This window comes from Loxodonta africana, chromosome 3 (genome assembly GCF_030014295.1).
Source record: "Loxodonta africana isolate mLoxAfr1 chromosome 3, mLoxAfr1.hap2, whole genome shotgun sequence".
NCBI lineage: Eukaryota > Metazoa > Chordata > Mammalia > Proboscidea > Elephantidae > Loxodonta > Loxodonta africana.
Window position 1 is genome coordinate 83123002 of NC_087344.1, and position 21409 is coordinate 83144410.

General features: G+C 37.8%; 1 protein-coding gene across 7 annotated transcripts in view; it reads left to right on the top strand.

Annotated features, from left to right (window-relative positions):
* Positions 1-21409, top strand: part of MAST2 (microtubule associated serine/threonine kinase 2) — a 252949-nt gene that overhangs the window by 26112 nt on the left and 205428 nt on the right. For all 7 annotated transcript variants that reach the window (XM_064281895.1, XM_064281898.1, XM_064281897.1 and 4 more), the window contains exon 3: positions 5570-5712. In XM_064281895.1, coding sequence (XP_064137965.1) covers positions 5570-5712 — 143 coding nt within the window. The remainder of the gene's footprint in view (positions 1-5569; positions 5713-21409) is intronic.

Genomic DNA, 21409 nt, shown 5'->3' on the forward strand with positions numbered 1-21409 from the left:
AGATATTTCTTGGTTGACCACTATCAGTGATTATTCTCTTTCAATCTGATTTTTGCTCTCTGCCTACTTTTGAGACTTTACATTCTTTGCTTTTCTTTTTTCCTCCATTCCCAAAGCCTAAAGTGCATAGTGCCTCACCACCTCCTCCAGATAAAAGGCACTTAAAAAATCCAGTGGAATACCCATTTAGATGTTTCAGCAAATGGATACAGCACTGGAAATGCTCACTTGTCTATGCCAAGAAATTTGGAAGACAGCTACCTGACTAACCAACTGGAGGAGATCCAAAAATGTGCCCATTCCAAAGAAAGATGATCCAACAGAATGCAGAAATTATCAGACAATATCATATGCAAGTAAAATTTCCCTGAAGATCATTCAAAAACAGTTGTAGTAGTACATTGACAGGGAACTACCAGAAAATCAAGCTGGATTCAGAAGAAGATGTGGAATATGGGATATCATTGCTGATGTCAGATGGATCCTGGCTGAAAGCAGAGAATACCAGAAAGGTGTTTACCTGTATTTTGTTGACTCTGCAAAGGCATTCGACTATGTGGATCATAACAAACTATGGATGACATTTCAAGGAATGGGAATTCCAGAACACTTAGTTGAGCTCATAAGGAACCTGTGCATAGAACAAGAGGCAGTCGTTCAAATAGAACAAAGGGAGACTGCATGGTTTAAAATCAGGAAGATGTGCATCAGAGTTCTGTCCTTTCACCATACTTATTCAATCTGTATGCTGAGCAAATTATCCAGGAAGCTGGACTGTATGAAGAATGTGACACCAAGATTAAAAGAAGGCTCATTAACCTGCGATAAGCAGATGACACAACCTTCCTTGCTAAAAGTGAAGAGGACTTGAAGCACTTACTAATGAAGATCAAAGACTGTAGTCTTCAGTATGGATTATACCTCAACGTAAAGAAAACAAAAATTCTCACAAATGGACCAACAAGCAACATTATGATGAACGGAGAAAAGTTTGAAGTTGTCAAGGATTTCATTTTACTTGGATCCACAATCAACACCCATGGATGCAGCAATCAAGAAATCAGACAATGTACTGCATTGTGCAAATCTGCTGCAAAACCAAAACCAATTGGTCAAGTCAATTCTGACTCACAGCAACCCTGCAGGACAGAGTAGAACTGTCCCATAGGGTTTCCAAGGAACACCTGGTAGATTCAAAGTGCCAACCTTTTTGTCGGCAGCCGTAGCTCTTAACCACTATGCCACCAGGGTTTAAAAGTGTTAAAAAGCCATGATACCACTTTGAGGACTAAGGTGCGCCTGACCCAAGCTATGGTATTTCAGTGGCCTCATATACATGTGAAAGCTGGCCAGTGAATAAGGAAGACTGAAGAAGAATTACGCCTTTGAATTATGGTGTTGGCAAAGAATATTGAATATACCAAGGACTGCCAGAAGAACGGAGAAATCTGTCTTGGAATTGCAGCCAGAATGCTCCTTAGAAGCGAGAATGGTGAGATTTACTTTGGATAGTTTGTCAGGAGGAACCAGTCCTTGGAGAAGGACATCATGCTTGGTAAGGTAGAGGGTCAGCAAAAAAGAGGAAGATTCTCAGTGAGATTGATTGATGTAGTGGCTGCAACAGTAGGCTCAAACATAGCAGCAGTTGTAGAGGATGGCATGGGACCTGACGGTATTTTGTTCTGTTATACATAAGATTGCTTTCCATGGCACCTAACAACAACAAAAAATTCCAGGGGGAAAATCATATAAGGAATTCCTGGCCCAAATAGAAAGGAATTAAAATGTGTCACATTTAAAGCAACAGAGTATGAAAAAAAAAGAATCCATCTAAAAATATTAAATCAGTGATAAAATGTAATCATACCATATTCTTTGACCTAGCAGTAAATAGTAAACAGTTTTCAATTTCTTTTTGTCCCTTTTCAGCGCTATTCCCCTGACTTCATCTATCTTCCCACTCTCCTCTTGAAATTCATTTTTGTCAATCATGTATCTAATCACATAGAGCCATTTCTTGGTCTTTGTTTTTCATAATTTTTTTTTTTTTTGTGGATCTTTTTAATTCTCCACAAGCAGAGTTGATTAAAAAAAAAAAAAAATTTTTTTTTTTAAAGGTTTTCCTCTGTTGCCTCAATCAACTCCTTTTCTTGTGAGCTGTTAACTTCCAGAGTGCTGTACTTTGCTCTCAGATGCTAAGTCCCTTCTATCTTGCTGTGAAGTAATTGTCTGGTTACTCAGTGGTATTTGTAAATGTGATTGCATTTTATTCTTCGTAGATTTTCAGTTAAACTGATTTCAGCCTTATGTCTTACCTTTCTTTTCTAAGTTACCTTGCATTTCTGAGTCCTGAGCCTATCTAAGATTTTGCAGGGCACGTTGACTCCCCAGTTCACTGAACCTACCCTATGCTTAGTGTAGCTTATGCCTTTATTTAGCCAATTCTATTGGTTATGATTCACCTGTATGCTTTAGATTTTCCAAAAATTTTGTCCACCTATCGCATATTCTCTCCTTTTTATAGGGTCGTTGTGAGTTGGAATCAACTGCACGGCAACAGGATTTTTTTTTTCCCCTTGATTATGGGCTTTATTTATTTCTTTTTCTTTTTTATTCTCATTTTAATGGGGTTTCCTGGTGGGCAAAAGATAAAAACACATGGTCAGTCAGCCGTCTTTAATTGGGAATGTTTTATGCAATAGCCTTTTGAATCTATGAGGATAGTGACTAGAATTTTTAAGAAGTTTTCTCTTTTTTTCAGTTGTTTCCTAAAGGGCTAGCTGTTCAGTTTGTTCTTATTGTTTCTTCTGTTTTGTTGTTTTTTTGCCATCAAATTCTTGGTAATCTTTGATTGTAGAAATATATGCTTTAAGCCTTGACTGGCATATATAGTCCAAATGGGTTTATCTGTAGTTTTGTAGGTCTGTTTCCCCAACAGGTTGTTATTTTAAAAAGTGTTTGATACTAGTCTTTATATATGTGGATAGGATGAGTTAACAAGCTAGTTTTCTGTTAGAATACATAGATGAGGAGTAGGTAGATCATCTGAAGAACATTTGCTGAAGGTAGGAAGGAAAGGCAAAGGAAGGTAGGCTCTTAAGGCTTATGGAAGTTTTAAGTAGAGAACCATTAAAAAAAAATTTTTTTTTTTTTTGGTGAAGGGTATTATGGAAAGGTTTCCTGGTAAATGATACATTATAGAGGAGACTTGGAAAGTAATTAGAATTTTTAAAAATTGTATTTATTTTTCTGATTAAAAAAAGTGCAGCATGCCAGTTATAAAAAATTTGAGTACAAAAAAAAGCATCATGTTAAGTCATTCTTAATCTTTACTTTCTTCTGTGTCTTCCCTCCTTGAAGCCATTTGTATATACTTCAATATATTTAAATACACACACTATTTGTGTACATAAATATAGTAAACCTTTTTTATTTTAAAAATAAAAAATTAGATAATATAATAGATACATCCATTATGCTTTTTTTCATGTGACAAGAAATGCCGAGAATTTTTCTCTTAATTGTATCTTGAGGTATGATATATACTTTATGCTTTTTTCACTCATTGACACATCTTGAAACTTGTTCTCTTAGCTACAAGTTGATCTGCCTCATTATTTTTGGTGGCTTGTGTATTTCATCACGTGGTGATATTGTAATTTTTTAAACTTGTAATGAATATTCATCTAGTTTTTAGTATGGTGAGTGTTGCTAATGTATACATTTTGTCTACTGTTTTTTATTTTTTTTTTAATTTTTATTGTGCTTTAAGTGAAAGTTTACAAATCAAGTCAGTCTCTCATATAAAAATTTATATATACCTTGCTGTGTATTCCTAGGAAACCCTGGTGGCGTAGTGGTTAAGTGCTACGGTTGCTAACCAAAAGGTCAGCAGTTTGAATCCGCCAGGCGCTCCTCGAAACTCTATGGGGCAGTTCTACTCTGCCCTATAGGGTAGCTATGAATCAGAATCGACTTGACAGCAGCAGGTTTGGTTTTTTTGGTTTGGCGTACTCCTACTTGCTCTCTCCCTAATGAAAAAGCACACTCCTTGTCTCCACCCTGTATTCCCTGTGTCTGTTCAGCCAGCTTCTGTCCCCCTCTACCTTCTCATCTCCTATCCAGACAGGAGCTGCCCGGATTGTCTCATGCATCTGCTTAAGCCAAGGTCACTCCTCACCAGTATCATTTTCTATCTTATAGTCTGGTCCAGTCCGTATCTGAAGAGTTGGCTTTGGGAATGGTTCCAGTCTTCAAATAACAGAAGGTTTGAAGACCATGACCTCTGGGGTCCTTCTAGTCTAAGTTAGACCATTAAGTCTGTTTTTTTTAACGAGTATATGAGGTCTGCATTCCACTGTTCTCCTGCTCCATCAGGGATTCTCTGTTTTGTTCCCTGTCAGGGCAGTCATCGGTTGTAGCTGGGCAACATCTAGTTCTTCTGGTCTCAGGCTGATGGAGTCTCTGATTTATGTGGCCCTTTCTGTCTCTTGGGGTCATAATTATCTTGTGTCTTTGGTGTTCTTCATTCTCCTTTGCTCCAGGTGGGTTTAGAGCAATTGATGCATCTTTTTTTTTTTTTCTTTATACTACATTTCTACAAGTGGAATGTTGGGTCCAAATATATGTAAATTAAAATTTCAGTAAGTTTTGCTAAAGTTGCCCTCCATATACGTTTTTCGTCATTTTGTTTATTGCAAAAGGGTATGTTGCAGCAAAAACAAAAACACATTTTTACAATAGTGCGTAATTCCACGTCAAATAGGATTTTGCCAGGAAGAGGAAGAGGTTTCAAGTCAATTGGGTAATCAAATATAAAGCAGGTGAAAGTGCAGGGCATGGTGCTGAAATTGAATGAGTGAATGGATGTGGAAAATAGTAGAGGGAGATAAGGCCAGGAAGATAATCTAGCTTCATGGAGAACCTTTTTAGTATGCTAAAGGATGTGGCTTAATTGTTTAAACATTGGAGAACCATCAATTTTTAAGCAAAGGAATAACATAGCCAGATTTGTTCTGGTTAGATCACTAGCATCGGTGTAAAGAATGGCTTGGAGGGGAAGAAAAAGGGCTTGCACCTCAGTCAGGAGGTCTTTGCAATTCTAAATGCTCAGTCTTTATAAATAACTCTCTTGTAGTCTTTCAGCAGGATTAAATCTGTCAGTTAACCTGGACTGAACACGTGGAGTCTAACAAGAGCAATGCAGATTTAGTGTTTGCTGCCTGGAAACTTAAGGACCAAACTTGCCTAAGAGAAGCTATCAGCACCATTCATATTATGTTAAGTCAGAAGGGGCTGGAAAGCTCCTAGCCTGTCAGGGTAAGGGGTTAGCATGGTGCTGGATGTTACAGAAGAATTTAAAATAGTCAATTTAGTGTAGCATTCCACTTGCAATTTTCACCACCAAGACAGTTGGAATTTTTAAAGGGATGTAGGTTGCATGTATGGAGAAACTTGACTCTGTTTTGAGTTATTTGATTATGTTTATTTGATAGGACTGTATTTATAGTTTTTCATTCATTATCGATAAATAATTACAAGTGTGTTTTCTGAACTTTTCTGTTTGAAGGTAAGCAGCTGCTCCCATTGTCCAGCAGTGTACATAGCAGTGTGGGACAGGTGACATGGCAGCCTTCAGGAGAAGCATCAAACCTGGTTCGAATGAGAAACCAGTCCCTTGGACAGTCTGCGCCTTCCCTTACTGCTGGCTTGGTAAGTGTTAGTAAAGATGGTGGCTTGCTCTATGTGCTCTATGAACACATCCTTGATTCTCATTTGCCATTGACATACCTATTATCTTCCTTTTTATGATTTGGATAACTTAATTTCTTAAAGTGAAGTATAGAACAAAAATGGAATTTGATTAAATATATACCAGTTGCTCTCTCCTGTTGTGCCTGGTACTGATTATACAGTGAAGTCAAGAAAATGATTCAATATGGTTGTAAATTTTATGAATAAATTTCCTGGGAAAGAAATTTCTTTTTATGGAAATGATTCTAAATCTTGTAAAGTTGTGTTGCTTTTGTGTATAGCTCTGGATTATACAGATTTAGTAGGCAAGGATAAGGAACATGTTTGGCACATAGTTTACACTCAAATACGTACTGGATGAAAGAAGGAGCCCTTTCTTCATCTGGGCTTTGTTTGGTGTTACGTTGTTACTTGTTAGTTGCCATTGATTTGGCTCTAACTCATGCAGCCATATATATAACAGAACAAAACATTTTCCTGGTACTGGGCCATCTTCTTTAGTTATGATTGAGTCCATTGTTGCAGCTAGTTTGTCACTCCATCTCACAGAGGCCTTTCCTTGTTTTTGTTGGGACTCTACCAAACTTGATGTCCTTTTCTAGTGATTGGTCTTTCCTGATGATGTGTCCAAGGTAAATGAGTTGAAGTCTCACCATCCTAAACCAGTTCTTCCTTGTTTTTCCCTGTCTTGTTAAATAGCTCCATCACCCACTTGACCTGGTGGCCCAAAGCCAGAGACCTGGAAGTTTTCTTTGACTTCTCATCTGCGCTTTGCCCCCTCCTCGTGCAATCAGCCATTGAACCTTAACTCCTAATATCTCTAGATGGTCTGTTTCTTTTCTTCACCACAGTCCTCACCAAGTCTAAGCCCATTTGCAATCCCTTAGTTAGATCATTGTAGTGGCCTCATGACTGTTTACTCTTTAGTCAGTCTTCTTCCTTTCTGGGCTATTCTTTACACTAAAGTCTGTTGTTTCAAAAATACAAATTCAATCATGTGTATTCTTATGTCTTACTTTAGTTCTTTCTTCTAGTGTTTTCATTTGGTTGATATTTATCCAGCACCAGTGTTTGAGCATTCACTGGAGTAAAATCTCTCCATAGCTTCCTATACTGATTATTATAAAGTACAGTAATAGTTGTTGAATGAATGAATTTTTTCATTGAGATTGAAAGTGGGGAATGAAGAACTAGAGACGGGCCACAAGTGGAAAAGTAAAGCAGAGAGGAAAAGGAATGCTTTTTCTTTGAGACTGGACTGTTGAATTCACGTACTTCGTATTGAGGTTGGCCTATTTGGTGAAATGTACTTTAAATATTGACATTTTAGTAAGAGAGGTTGTAAACCCCAAGAATCTTTTTAATTGGTAGGGTTTGACAAATTATCCAAATATACTTTTGGAACTCTACTTTGTTGGCAGACATTGCAGGCAATGAGCCATTCCATTATCATGATCTTAGCCTACATGCAGCATTGTATCTGGTAGACAGTAACCAATGTATAATTACTTATTAAAGGAATAGGGAACTTTCTGAAAAAACATTTACTAAATTATATAGCTGGTTGGATTAATACTGTTTGAAGTACAATATGCAGAAAACTTGTGTACCCGTGAACGCACAAAGTTGATTTTAATGTATTAGTACTGGCCTAAGATGATGTCATACAGACCTCTATTTTTGGCCTTGTCTCAGTCATCATTTTTATCAGCTTCATGTATAAAGGCATAGAAAGAATGCTTATCACATGTGCTGATGGTACGGTGTTTCTCATGTTGAATAATAAATTCACTCAGAGTGTCACAAACAGAAATAGTACAGAAAGAACCAGCTAACTGAGATTTAGCAGAGGGAAAAGTAAACTTTGAAAAACCAAATGCCCAAAACTGGATTGAACAATGGCTTTAAGTCACTTGAGGGTAAAAAACTCGAAAGGTTTTAATTGACTTCTAAACTCAGAATTCTAACAAAAGCTAACGTAAACTGTTGTAACCTAAGACTGAATTAGGAATATTTTTATCAAGTCCAGAACAAGGGATATGATAATTTAATCTAACACTTTATCATGAGATCTCATGTTGATTATGGTATGTCATTTTCTTTTCTTTTTTTTTAATTTACATTGTGCTTTAAGTGAAAGTTTACAAATTAAGTCAGTCTCTCATACAAAAATTGTTTATATATACCTTGCTATATACTCCTAGTTGCTCTCCCCCTAATGAGACAGCACACCCGTTCTTTCCACTCTCTATTTTCGTGTCCATTCAGCCACCCCGTCTCCCTCTGCCTTCTCATCTCCCTTCCAGACAGGAGCTGCCCACGTAGTCTGATGTGTCTACTTGATCAAAGAAGCTCCCTCCTCACCAGTATCATTTTCTATCCTATAGTCCAGTCCAATCCCTGTCCGAAGAGTTGGCTTTGGGAATGGTTACTGTCTTGGGCTAACAGAAGGTCTGGGAACCATGATCTCCGGGGTCCTTCTAGTCTCAATCAGACCATTAAGTCTGGGGTTTCTATGAGAATTTGAGGTTTGCATCCCACTGCTCACCTGTGCCCTCAGGGGTTCACTGTTGCATTCCCTGTCATGGCAGTCATCAGTTGTAGCTGGGCACCATCTAGTTCTTCTGGTCTCAGGCTGATGTAGTCTCTGGTTTATGTGGCCCTTTCTGTCTCTTGGGCTCATAATTACATTGTATCTTTTGTGTTCTTCATTCTCCTTTGATCCAGGTGGGTTGAGACCAATTGATGCATCTTAGATGGCCACGTGTTAGTGTTTAAGACCCCAGACACCACCCTTCACAGTGGGATGCAGAATGTTTTCTCAATAGATTTTATTATGCCAGTTGACCTAGATGTTCCCTGAAATCATGGTCCCCAAACCCCCACCCCTGCTACACTGGCCTTTGAAGTGTTCAGTTTATTCAGGAAACTTCTTTGCTTTTGGTTTAGTCCAGTTGTGCTCACCTGTCCTGTATTGTGTGTTGTCTTTCCCTTCACCTAAAATAGGTCTTTTCTACTATCTAATTAGTGAATATCTCCTCCCTCCCTTCTTCCCTCCCCACACTCGTAACCGTCAAAGAATATTTTCTTTTCTGTTTAAACTATTTCTCGAGTTCTTATAATAGTGGTTTTGTAAAATATTTGTTCTTTTGCAACTAATTTCACTCAGCACAATGCCTTTGAGATTCCTCCATGTTATGAAATGTTTCACAGATTCATCATTTTTTGTCGATGTGTAGTATTCATTGTATGAATATACTGTAATTTATTTATCCATTCTTCCTTTGATGGGCACCTTGGTTGCTTCCATCTTTTTGATATTGTAAACAGTGCTGCAGTGAACATAGGTGTGCGTATATCTGTTAGTGTAAAGGCTCTTATTACTCTAGGATATATTCCAAGGAGTGGGATTGCTGGATCATATGATAGTTCTATTTCTAGCTTTTTAAAAAAGCGCCAAATTGATTTCCAAAATGGTTGTACCATTTTATATTCCCACCAGCAGTGTACAAGTGTTCAGCTTCTCCACAACCTCTCCAACGTTAATTGCTTTGTGTTTTTTGGATTAATGCCAGCCTTGTTGGAGTGAGATGGAATCTCATTGTAGTTTGGATTTGCATTTCCTTAATGGCTAATGATTGTGAGCATTTCCTCATGTATCTGTTAGCTACCTGAATATCATCTTTTCTGAAATGTCTGTTCATATCCTTTGCCCATTTTTTTTTATAATTTTTGTTGTGCTTTAAGTGAAAGTTTACAAATCAAGTCAGTCTCTCACACATAAACCCATATACACCTTGCTACACACTCCCAATTACTCTCCCCCTAATGAGACAGCCTGCTCTCTCCCTCCACTCTCTCTTTTCGTGTCCATTTCGCCAGCTTCTAACCCCCTCCACCGTCTCATCTCCCCTCCAGGCAGGAGATGCCAACATAGTCTCAATTGTCCACCTGATCCGAGAAGCTCACACCTCACCAGCATCCCTCTCCAACCCATTGTCCAGTCCAAACCATGTCTGAAGAGTTGGCTTCAGGAATGGTTCCTGTCCTGGGCCAACAGAAGATCTGGGGGCCATGACCACCGGGGTCCTCCTAGTCTCAGTCAGACCATTAAGTCTGGTCTTATGAGAATTTGGGGTCTGCATCCCACTGCTGTCCTGCTCCCTCAAGGGTTCTCTGTTGTGTTCCCTGTCAGGGCAGTCATTGGTTGTAGCTGGGCACCACCTAGTTTGTCTGGTCTCAGGATGATGTAGTCTCTAGTTCATGTGGCCCTGTCTGTCTCTTGGGCTCGTAATCACCTTGTGTCCTTGGTGTTGTTCATTCTCCTTTGATCCAGGTGAGTTGAGACCAATTGATGCATCTTAGATGGCTGCTTGCTAGCATTTAAGACAGCAGACACCACTCTTCAAAGTGGGATGCAGAATGTTTTCTTAATAGATTTTATTATGCCAATTGACCTGGATGGTGGTTTATTCAGGAAACTTGTTTGGTTTTGGTTTAGTCTGTTTGTGCTGACCTCTCCTGTATTATGTGTTGTCTTTCCCTTCATCTAAATTAGTTCTTGTCTACTATCTAATTAGTGAATCCCCTCTCCCTCCCTCCCTTTCTCCTTCCCTCCCTCCCTACTCTTGTAACTATCAAAGAATATTTTCTTCTCTGTTTAAACTTTTTCTTGAATTCTTATAATAGTGGTCTCATACAGTATTTTTCCTTTTGCAGCTGACTAATTTTACTCAGCATAATGCATTCCAGATTCCTCCATTTTATGAAATGTTTCACAGTTTCATCGTTGTTCTTCTGTAGATACCTTCTAAAGAGTTATATATAGAGGTCCAGAGTTAAGGAGAGAAGTTTAGGGCTATATAGATTTGGATTTGGAAGCTGTATCACCAAGCAAGAGAATACAGAGAAAGAAAAGAAATGTGGCGGAGCATGAAAAATTTACACATGAAGGGGCAAATAGTATAAGATGGTGAAGTATCAAACTGAGTAACAACTATAGGCATTTGATAAGGTATATTCACTGCCTATTAACTTAAAAATTATTGTATTTTCCACTCCTAGTTCTTCTTTCTGTAAGAGGAACATGTTTCTAATGCCACCTAGTGTTTTTTCAAAGGTAGTGTTTTATACGAGGTTTTTAAATAAAAATTAGGAGATTTCATGAGATTGAACAGGCTGTTAGCAGCCTTTTTGTTGTTGTTGTTGTGTGCTGTTGAGTCAATTCTGACTCATAGTGACTCTATAGGACAGAATAGAACTGCTCCACAGGGTTTCCTAGACTGTAGTCTTTATGGGAGCCAGGCCTTTTCTTGTGCAAAGTGGCTTATGGGTTTGAACTGTTAACCTTTCGATTAGCAGCCTAGCTGCTTACTATCAAGAGCATCCTTAACAGAGAGGCAAAAGAAGGGTGTAATGATTTTGCCTGAACAGATTTCGAACTGCATTTCATCTTGGATTGTTAAATGTATTTTTATTATCTCTCCTTGTAAAGAATTTGAGGTATACAACTTAAAAGTAAGTGGCCTTACTATTTTTAAAAAGCATGTATAATTTTTTTTTTTAATTGGTAGATTGAAGTTATAGAAAGATATTTTTGAATTCATTGAGAGGCTGTTTATGAAAATTTTTCATGAAGTGTCATGGATGTCAAAGAGAGTGGTGTTAAACCAGTATTTTAAACAGTTTAAAGTTACGGTTACGGATTTTCTTTTTTTAAATCTTGTACTAATCTTTTATTGGGCGTGTATTGCCATGTGTTGCTGTGCACAAGCGTGTTTATAAGTGCTGAGCAAAGATCGAAAAACAATGCTATTGGTACATTCTGTTATGTAAACAAAGTAGAATTTTATTAGGGAAGTTTGAGCTGGGATGTAGAATAGTCCACAGTTTCCTGACTCATCAAAATACATGTAAATATAGCATATTACTGTACCTTCATTTTAAATTTGTGTATATAAAACATAAGTTAAAGTGCTGTTTTTTAAATAAGGTATAGTAGCAAATAGCAATTATTCCATAGACTTAAAAATTCTGTTTTCGAGTGGGAAATCCAAGTGCTTGATATGGGTCTCACTCAGCATCTTCTTCCCTCCCACATTCTTGTTTTTTTTTTTTTAAATTGTGTTGAAAATATATACAACAAAACATTTGCCTATTCAACAATTTCTACACGTATATTGCAGTGACATTGATTATATTCTTCATGTTATGCAACCATTATTACTGTCCTTTTCCAAATTATTTCACCACCGTTAATATAAACTCAATGCCCCCAAGCAAAAGCTTCCCCTTTCCCCTTCCCTTCCATTCCTGGTAACCACTAATAATCTTTGGTTTCTATATATTTGCTTATTTCATATAAGCGACGTCATACAGTACTTGTCCTTTTGCCCCTATCTTATTTTGCTCAGCGTGATGTTTTCACGGCTTATCTGTGTAGTCGCATGCATCAGGACTTCATTTCTTTTTATGGCTGACATGGGGTCACTATGAGTCAAAATCAACTAGAGGGCAACTAACAACAACAACTGTTCCATTGTATGTATATACCACGTTTTGTTTATTCATTCATCAGTTGATGGACCTTTTGGTTGTTTCCACTTTTTGGCTACTGTGAAATGTCTTATCTAGGGTTTTATATGGAATTGCATTGTTTCTTTTGCTTTGATTGTCCTGGTCAACTTCTATGTATCTTTTAAAGTCCAGCTCAATGATTTCTTTCTTTGTGAAGCCTTCTGTGACTCTCCATCCAGAACGGAATTGTTTCACACTATTTGCACCACAGTTAAACCTTATACAAACCTTTGTTACTGTATAAAGGCAGTGAACTCTAAGAGCATGTATGAAGATTAAGAATGAGTGCTTAAACCAATTGCCACCATTAGCAGGTAAATTACCTTAGGGCATGTTACTTAACCTCTCTGTAACTTTTTCCCTTCTTTGTAAAATGAGAATAAAAGTGTCTAAATAAGTTATTTTATTTCTGTTTTACGAATTAAATGAATTTATATATGTAAAGCTCTTAGTGCCTGGTACATAGTAAACCTTAGTAAGTATTAAATGATATTTATTGTTATTATACCAATATTGCTCATGGAGCCCTGGTGGCACAGTGGTTAAGAGCTCAGCTGCTAACCAAAAAGGTCGGCAGTTCGAACCCACCAGTTGCTCCTTGGAAGCCCTATGGGGCAGTTCTGCTTGGTCCTCTAGGGTCACTATGAGCCAGAATTGGCTTGACGGTAATGGATTTTAATATTGCTTATAATTATTTGTTTGCATTTCTTCTCTCCTCTCTTCTGCCAATCTTTGAGCCTCTAGAAGGTAGGCACTTGTTCTTTTTACACTTGAATTCCAGAGGATAATACATTGCATGGCCTATAGTGGGTTCTCTGTAAACATTTGCAAAATTTTATTTCTGAAAAACTGTTCTTTCATAAGGTTATGAGGAGTGCTTTCGAAGCCCTTCTCTGCATTTCTTTTTTCTCATAGGGTTAGCATTTGTTGTAATTCTTGGTAGATGGCCCTATCCATCATTAGATTATAAGCTTCTTCATAGCAAGGTTTCGTTTCTTACAAACTTTTTTCCTCTTTTTACTATCCCCTGCAACAGACATCCAAGATAATATTCTCTATTTATATGCAGTGGTTGAGTAAATGAAGATTGTATGAAAATAAGTTTTTCTAAGAATCATGTGCCAGTGGTATATCACCCTGGTCTTCCTTTTTTTTTAAAGCTTTTAAGTGAGTTGTCACTTTCCATTTTTGCAAGGTATCTCCTCTTATCTATAGAGTGTCTAGAGTGCGAGCCTGGTTCAAGGGTGTATAGACTGGTAGCCTTAAAAGGGAGAATGTTAAGAAAGGGTAGTGTGTACAAGAGTTTACAAAGGCCTGCATACAAGGCTCCCTTGGCTAGTGTCTGGGAACTTGAATGGTAAACAGTTCCCTACACTGATATAAAACTTTCCCTAAATGGTAAGAGTGACTCACTATGCCTAACTAGACTGTACAAATAGTGTGGTTTATACTGAATACCAGCTTTCCTTCTGTGAGTCTGGAATTTTGCTGCATGCTAGGTAGAAGGTGCCTATGTGTTCAGCTGCAATAAAAGCCTTGAACGTTGAGTCTCTGAACTCAGTAGACAGTGTTTCACATGTGTCATCACAACTTATTCCTGGAGGAGTTAAGAGCTTCCTGTGTCAGCCAACTGGGAGAGAACTCTTAGAAGCTTGTACCCGGTTTCCTCTGGTTTTTGCCCTATGTGCCTTTTCCTTTTGCAAATTTTGCTTTGTATCCTTTTGCTCTAATAAATCTTAGCTGAGTATAAGTATATGCTGAGTCCTTCTAGTGAATCATTAAACCTAGGGGGTGGCCTTGGGGACCCCGACATAGATTGTCAAGTTTTTCAGGCTGAGAGAGATGTGTAATAAACACTGCAAAGCAAAAGGTGATTATTGGGGAGGGACAAAAGTGCTCTTGAGCCTTGTGTCTTACGTAGCTGTCCCATTATAGTGTTACTCAATATGATTCTTAGGAAGTTAGGTTTTTGCTCTTAAATAATGTAATTGATTTGTGGAATATATTATATCACTGTGTTTAAAGAAGAAACCAACTAGTCCTTTCAACAAATTAGCTTCTTTATGTATATTTACATTGATTATAATTTGTCTATAGACTAGTATTATTAAATGGGAAAAAAGATGCTTGTCATCATGTACTAAATGATAATGCCTGGAGAATTAATTATGAGTAGGAAGATTTATATTGAATCAGATCACATAATTGTACTCAGTGGGTGATGAGAATTGATTTTTTTCTCAATTTTTGGGTAACATTTAGCAAATATTTAGTACCTCTTATCAGGTTATATAAAGAGCCCTGGTGGTACAGTAGTTAAAGTGCTTGGCAGCTGACCAAAAGGTTGGCACTTCGAATCCACCATGTGCTTGGCGGGAGAAAGATGTGGCAGTCTGCTTCCATAAAGATTTACAGCCTTGGAAATCCTGTGGGGCAGTTCTACCTGGTCCTGTAGGGTGGTTATGAGTCAGAATTGACTCAACGACAGTGGGCTTTTTGAGTTTATGAGGTTATACAGGAGTCCCTTCTAGTATTTTTTGCTTTCCGCCAGGATCCATCTGACATCAGCAGTGATATCTCTGGTTCTACGTTCTCTTCTGAAACCAGCCTGGACGTCTGGCAGTTCCCTGTCGATACACTGCTGCAGCTGGTTTTGAATGATCTTCAGCAAAATTTTGTTTGTGTGTGATATTAATGATATTGTTCTATAATTTCCACATTTGGCTGGATCACCTTTCTTGGAAATAGGCATAAATATGGATCTCTTCCAGTCAGTTGGCCAGGAATCTGTCTTCCATATTTCTTGGCATAGACGAGTGAGCACCTCCAGTGCTGCATCCCTTTGTTGAAACATCTCCATTGATATTCCATCAATTCCTGCAGCCTTGTTTTTCGCCAATGGCTTCAGAGCAGCTTGGACTTCTTCCTTCAGTACCATCGGTTCCTGATCATATGCTACCTCTTGAAATGGTTGAACATCGACCAATTCTTTTTGGTGTAATGACTCTGTGTATTCCTTCCATCTTCTTCTTCTTTTTTTTTTTTTTAAATAATTTTTATTGTGCTTTAAGTGAAAGTTTACAAATCAAGTCAGTCTCTCACACAAAAACCCATATACACCTTACTACACACTCCCAACTACTCTCCCCCTAATGAGACAGCCCACTCTCTCCTTCCCCTCTCTCTTTTCGTGTCCATTTTGCCACCTTCTAACCCCCTCCACCCTCTCATCTCCCCTCCAGGCAGGAGATGCCAACATAGTCTCAAGTGTCCACCTGATCCAAGAAGCTCACACCTCACCAGCATCCCTCTCCAACCCATTGTCTAGTCCAATCCATGTCTGAAGAGTTGGCTTCGGGAATGGCTCCTGTCCTGGGCCAACAGAAGGTCTGGGGGGCATGACCACCGGGGTCCTTCTAGTCTCAGTCAGACCATTAAGTCTGGTCTTATGAGAATTTGGGGTCTTCATCCCACTGCTGTCCTGCTCCCTCAAGGGTTCTCTGTTGTGTTCCCTGTCAGGGCAGTCATTGGTTGTAGCCAGGCACCACCTAGTTTGTCTGGTCTCAGGATGATGTAGACTCTGGTTCATGTGGCCCTTTCTGTCTCTTGGGCTTGTAATCACATTGTGTCCTTGGTGTCCTTCATTTTCCTTTGATCTAGGTGGGTTGAGACCAATTGATGCATCTTAGATGGGTGCTTGCTAGCATTTAAGATGGCAGATGCCACTCTTCAAAGTGGGATGCAGAATGTTTTCTTAATAAATTTTATTATGCCAGTTGACTTAGATGTCCCCTGAAACCATGGTCTCCAGACCCCTGCCCCTGCTATGCTGGCCTTCGAAGCATTCAGTTTATTCAGGAAACTTCTTTACTTTTGGTTCAGTCCCGTTGTGCTCACCTCCCCTGTATTGTGTGCTGTCTTTCCCTTCACCTAAAGTAGTTTTTATCTACTAATTAGTGAATGTCCCTCTCCTACCCTCCCTCCCACCCCCTCTCGTAACCACAAAAGAATGTTTTTTTCTCTGTTTAAACTATTTCTCAAGTTCTTATAATAGTGGTCTTATATAATATTTGTCCTTTTGCAACTAACTGACTAATTTCACTCAGCATAATGCCTTCCAGGTTCCTCCATGTTATGAAATGTTTCACAGACTCCTCACTGTTCTTTATGGATGCATAGTGTTCCATTGTGTGAATATACCATAATTTATTTATCCATTCCTCTATTGGTGGGCACTATGGTTGCTTCCATGTTTTTGCTATTGTAAACAGTGCTGCAATAAACATGGGAGTGCATATATCTGTTTGTGTAAAGGCTCTTATTTCTTCAGAATGTATTCTAAGGAGTGGGATTCCTGCATTGTATGGTAGTTCTATTTCTAGCTTTTTAAGGAATTGCCAAATCGATTTCCAAAGTGGTTGTACCATTTGACATTCCCACCAGCAGTGTAGAAGTGTACCAGTCTCTCCACAGCCTCTCCAACACTTATTATTTTGTGATTTTTGGATTAATGCCAGCCTCGTTGGAGTGAGATGAAATCTCATTGTAGTTTTGATCTGCATTTCTCGGATGGCTAATGATCATGAACATTTTCTCATATATCTGATATCTGCCTGAATGTCTTCTTTAGTGAAGTGTCTATTCATATCTTTTGCCCATTTTTTAATTGGGTTATTTGTCTTTTTGCAGTTGAGTTTTTGCAGTATCATGTAGATTTTAGAGATCAGGCACTGATCAGAAATGTCATAGGTAAAAACATTTTCCCAGTCTGTAGGTAATCTTTTTCCTCTTTTGGTGAAGTCTTTGGATGAGCATAGTTGTTTGCCAGAGCTCCTAGTTATCTAGTTTTTCTTTTACATTCTTTACAATGTTTTGTATACTGTTTATGCTATGTATTAGGGCACCTAACGTTGTCCCTATTTTTTCTTCCATGATCTTTATCGTTTCAGATTTTATATTTAGGTCTTTGATCGATTTTCAGTTAGTTTTTGTGCATGGAGTGAGGTATGGGTCTTGTTTCATTTTTTTGCAGATGGATATCCAGTTATGCCAGCAGCATTTGTTAAAAAGACTGTCTTTTCCCCGTTGAACTGTTTTGGGACCTTTGTCAAATATCAGCTGCTCATATGTGGATGGATTTATGTCTGGATTCTCAGTTCTGTTCCATTGGTCCATGTATCTATTGCTCTACCAGTACCATGCTGTTTTGACTACTGTGGCAGTATAATAGGCTCTAAAATGAGGTAAAGTAAGGCCTCCCACTTTGTTCTTCTTCTTTCAGTAATGCCTTCTTTATCCAGGGCCTCTTTCCCTTCCATATGAAATTGTTGATTTGTTTCTCCATCTGCTTAAAGAATGTCGTTGGGATTTTGATCGGAATTGCATTAAATGTATTGATTGCTTTTGGTAGAATAGACATTTTGATAATGTTAAGTCTTCCTATCCACAAGCAAGGTATGTTTTTCCACTCATGTAAGTCTCTTTCGGTTTCTTGCAGAAGTGTACAGTAGTTTTCTTTGTATAAGTCTTTTACATCTCTGATAAGATTATTCCTATGTATTTTATCTTCTTGGGGGCTACTGTAAATGGCATTGATTTGATGATTTCCTCTTCGATGTTCTTTTTGTTGGTGTAGAGGAATGCAACTGATTTTCGTATGTTTATTTTGTAACCTGATACTCTGCTGAACTCTTCTACTAGTTTCAGTAGTTTTCTTGAGGATTCCTTAGGGTTTTCTGTATATAAGATCATGTCATCTGCAAATAGAGATACTTTGACTTCTTCCTTGCCAGACTGGCTGCTCTTTATTTATCTAGCCTAATTGCTCTGGCTAGGACTTCCAGCATGATGTTGAATAAGAGTGGTTATAAAGGGCATTCTTGTCTGGTTCCCGATCTCAATGGGAATGTTTTCAGGCTTTCCCCATTTAGGGTGATGTTGGCTCTTGGCCTTGTATAGCCCAAAAACAACCTAATGCCGTCAAGTCAATTCCTTATATATGTCCTTGTATAGATGGCCTTTATTATGTTGAGAAGTTTTCCTTCTATTCCTATTTTGCTGAGAGTTTTTATCATGAATGAGTGTTGAACTTTGTCAAATGCCTTTTTTGCATCAACTGATAAAATCATATGATTGTTGTCTTTTGTTTTATTTATGTGGTGTATTACATTCATTGTCTTTCTAATGTCGATCCAGCCTTGCATACCTGGTATGAATCCCACTTGGTCATGGTGGATTATTTTTTTGATATGTTGTTGAATTCTACTGGCTAGAATTTTGTTGAGGATTTTTGCATCTCCGTTCATGAGGGATATAGGTCTATAATTTTCTTTTCTTGTGGTGTCTTTACCTGGTTTTGGTATCAGGGATATGGTGGCTTCATAGAATGAGTTAGGTAGTATTCCTTCCTTTTCTATGCTCTGAAATACCTTTACTAATAGTGGTGTTAGCTGTTCTCTGAAAGTTTGGTAGAACTCTGCAGTGAAGTCGTCTGGACCAGGGCTTTTTTTTGTTGGGAGCTTTTTGATTACCTTTTCAATCTCCTCTTTGTTATGGGTCTATTTAGTTGTTCTACCTCTATTTGTGTTAGTTTAGGCAGGTAGTGTGTTTCTAGGAAGACAGCCATATCTTCTAGGTTTTCAAATTTGTTTGAGTATAGTTTTTCATAGTAATCTGATATGATTCTTTTAATTTCAGTTAGGTCTGTTGTAATATCGCCCATCTCATTTCTTATTCGGGTTATTTGCTTCCTGTCCTGTTTTTCTTTTGTCAGTTTGGCCAGTGGTTTATCAATTTTGTTGAATTTTTCAAAAAACCAGCTTTTGGTCTTATTAATTCTTTCAGTTGTTTTTCTGTTTTCTGTTTCATTTAGTTCAGCTATAATTTTTATTATTTGTTTTCTTCTGGTGCCTGTGGGTTTCTTTTGCCACTCTCTTTCTATTTGTTCAAGTTGTAGGGATAATTCTTTGATTTTGGCCCTTCTTTTTGGATGTGTGCATTTATTGATATAAATTGGCCTCTGAGCCCCGCTTTTGCTGTGTCCCAAAGGTTGTGATAGGAAGTGTTTTCATGCTCATTGAATTCTCTGAATTTCTTTATCCTATCCTTAATGTCTTCTATAATCCAGTCTTTTTTGAGCAGGGTATTGTTCAGTTTCCAAGTGTTTGATTTCTTTTCCTGTTATTGATTTCCACTTTTATGGCCTTCTGGTCCAAGAAGATGCTTTGTAATATTTCAGTGTTTTGGATTCTGCTAAGGCTTGCTTCATGATCTAATATGTGGTCTATTCTGGAGATTGTTTCATGTGCACTAGAAAAGAAAGTACAGTTGGTTGCTGTTGGGTAGAGTGTTCTGTAAATGTCTACGAGGTCAAGTTGGTTGGTTGTGGCTTTTAGATCTTCCGTGTCTTTATTGAGGTTCTTTCTGGATGTCCTGTCCTTCACTGAAAGTGTTGTGTTGAAGTCTCCTACTATTATTGTGGAGCTGTCTATCTCACTTTTCAATGCTGATAGAGTTTGTTTTATGTATCTTGCAGCTCTGTCATTGGGTGCATAAATATTTAATATGGTCCTATCCTCTTGGTGTATTGTCCCTTTCATCATTAAGTGTCCTTCCTTATCCTTTCTAATGGATTTATCTGTAAAGTCTATTTTGTCAGAAATTAATACTGCCACTCCTGCTCTTTTTTGATTGTTGCTTGCTTGGTATATTTTTTTCCATCCTTTATGTGTTAATTTGTTTGTGTCTCTAAGTCTAAGGTATGTCTCTTGTAGGCAGTATATAGATGGATCTTGTTTTTTAATCCATTCTGCCAGTGTCTGTGTCTTTTTTGGTGCATTTAGTCCATTGACATTCAGTGTAATTATGGATAGCTATGAATGTAGTGATTTCATTTTGATGTCTTTTTTTGTGTGTTGTTGACAGTTTCTTTTTCCCACTTGATTTTATGTGCTGAGTAGATTTTCTTTGTATATTGTCCTTTCCTCATATTTGTTGTTGTTGTTTTTGCTTCTGCTGAGTCTGTATTTTTCCCTTGTATTTTATTTTGATGAGTAGGATAGTTTGTCTCCTTTGTGGTTACCTTATTATTTACCCCTGTTTTTCTAAATTTAAACCTAACTTTTATTTCTTTGTATTGCGGTATCTTCCTGTCCATATGGAAGGTGTATGATTACATTTCTTAGTCCCTCTTTATTATTTTAATGTTGTCTTCTTTTATATAATAACATTGCCGTTACCCTGTGTTAGGCTTTTTTTTTTTTTTTTAATCTTGATTTGTTTTTTTGGATTTCCCTGTCTAGATTGACTTTTGGTTGCTCTGCCTGGTGTTGTAGCCCCGGGTTGGTAACTGATATTATTGATATTTTAACCAAAGAACTCCCTTTAGTATTTCTTGTAGTTTTGGTTTCGTTTTTACGAATTCCCTAAAGTTGTGTTCATCTGGAAATGTCTTAATTTCACCTTCATATTTAAGAGACAGTTTTGCTGGATATATGATTCTTAGCAGGCAATTTTTTTCCTTCAGTTTTTTAAATATGTCATCCCATTGCCTTCTTGCCTGCATGGTTTCTGCCGAGTAGTCTGAGCTTATTCTTATTGGCTGTCCTTGGTAGGTGACTTTTCGTTTATCCCTCCCTGCTCTTATAATTGTCTCTTTATCTTTGGTTTTGGCAAGCTTGATTATAATGTGTCTTGGTGGCTTTCTTTTAAGATCTACCTTATGTGAGTTCGATGAGCATCTTGGATAGATTTCGTCTCATCTTTCACAACATCAGGGAAGTTTTGTGCCAACAAATCTTCAACAATTTTGTCTGTATTTTTTGTTATCCCTCCCTGTTCTGGTACTCCAATCACTCGTAGGTTATTTCTGTTGATAGAGTCCCACATGATTCTTAATATTTTTTTGTTTTTTTAAATTCATTTATCTGATTTTTCTTCAAATACATTAGTGTCAGGTGATTTATATTCAAGTTCAGAAATTCTAGCTTCTACTTGCTCAATTCTGCTCCTCTGACTTTCTTTTGAGTTATCTAATTGTGTAATTTTATTGTTAATTTTCCGAATTTTGATTGCTGTCTGT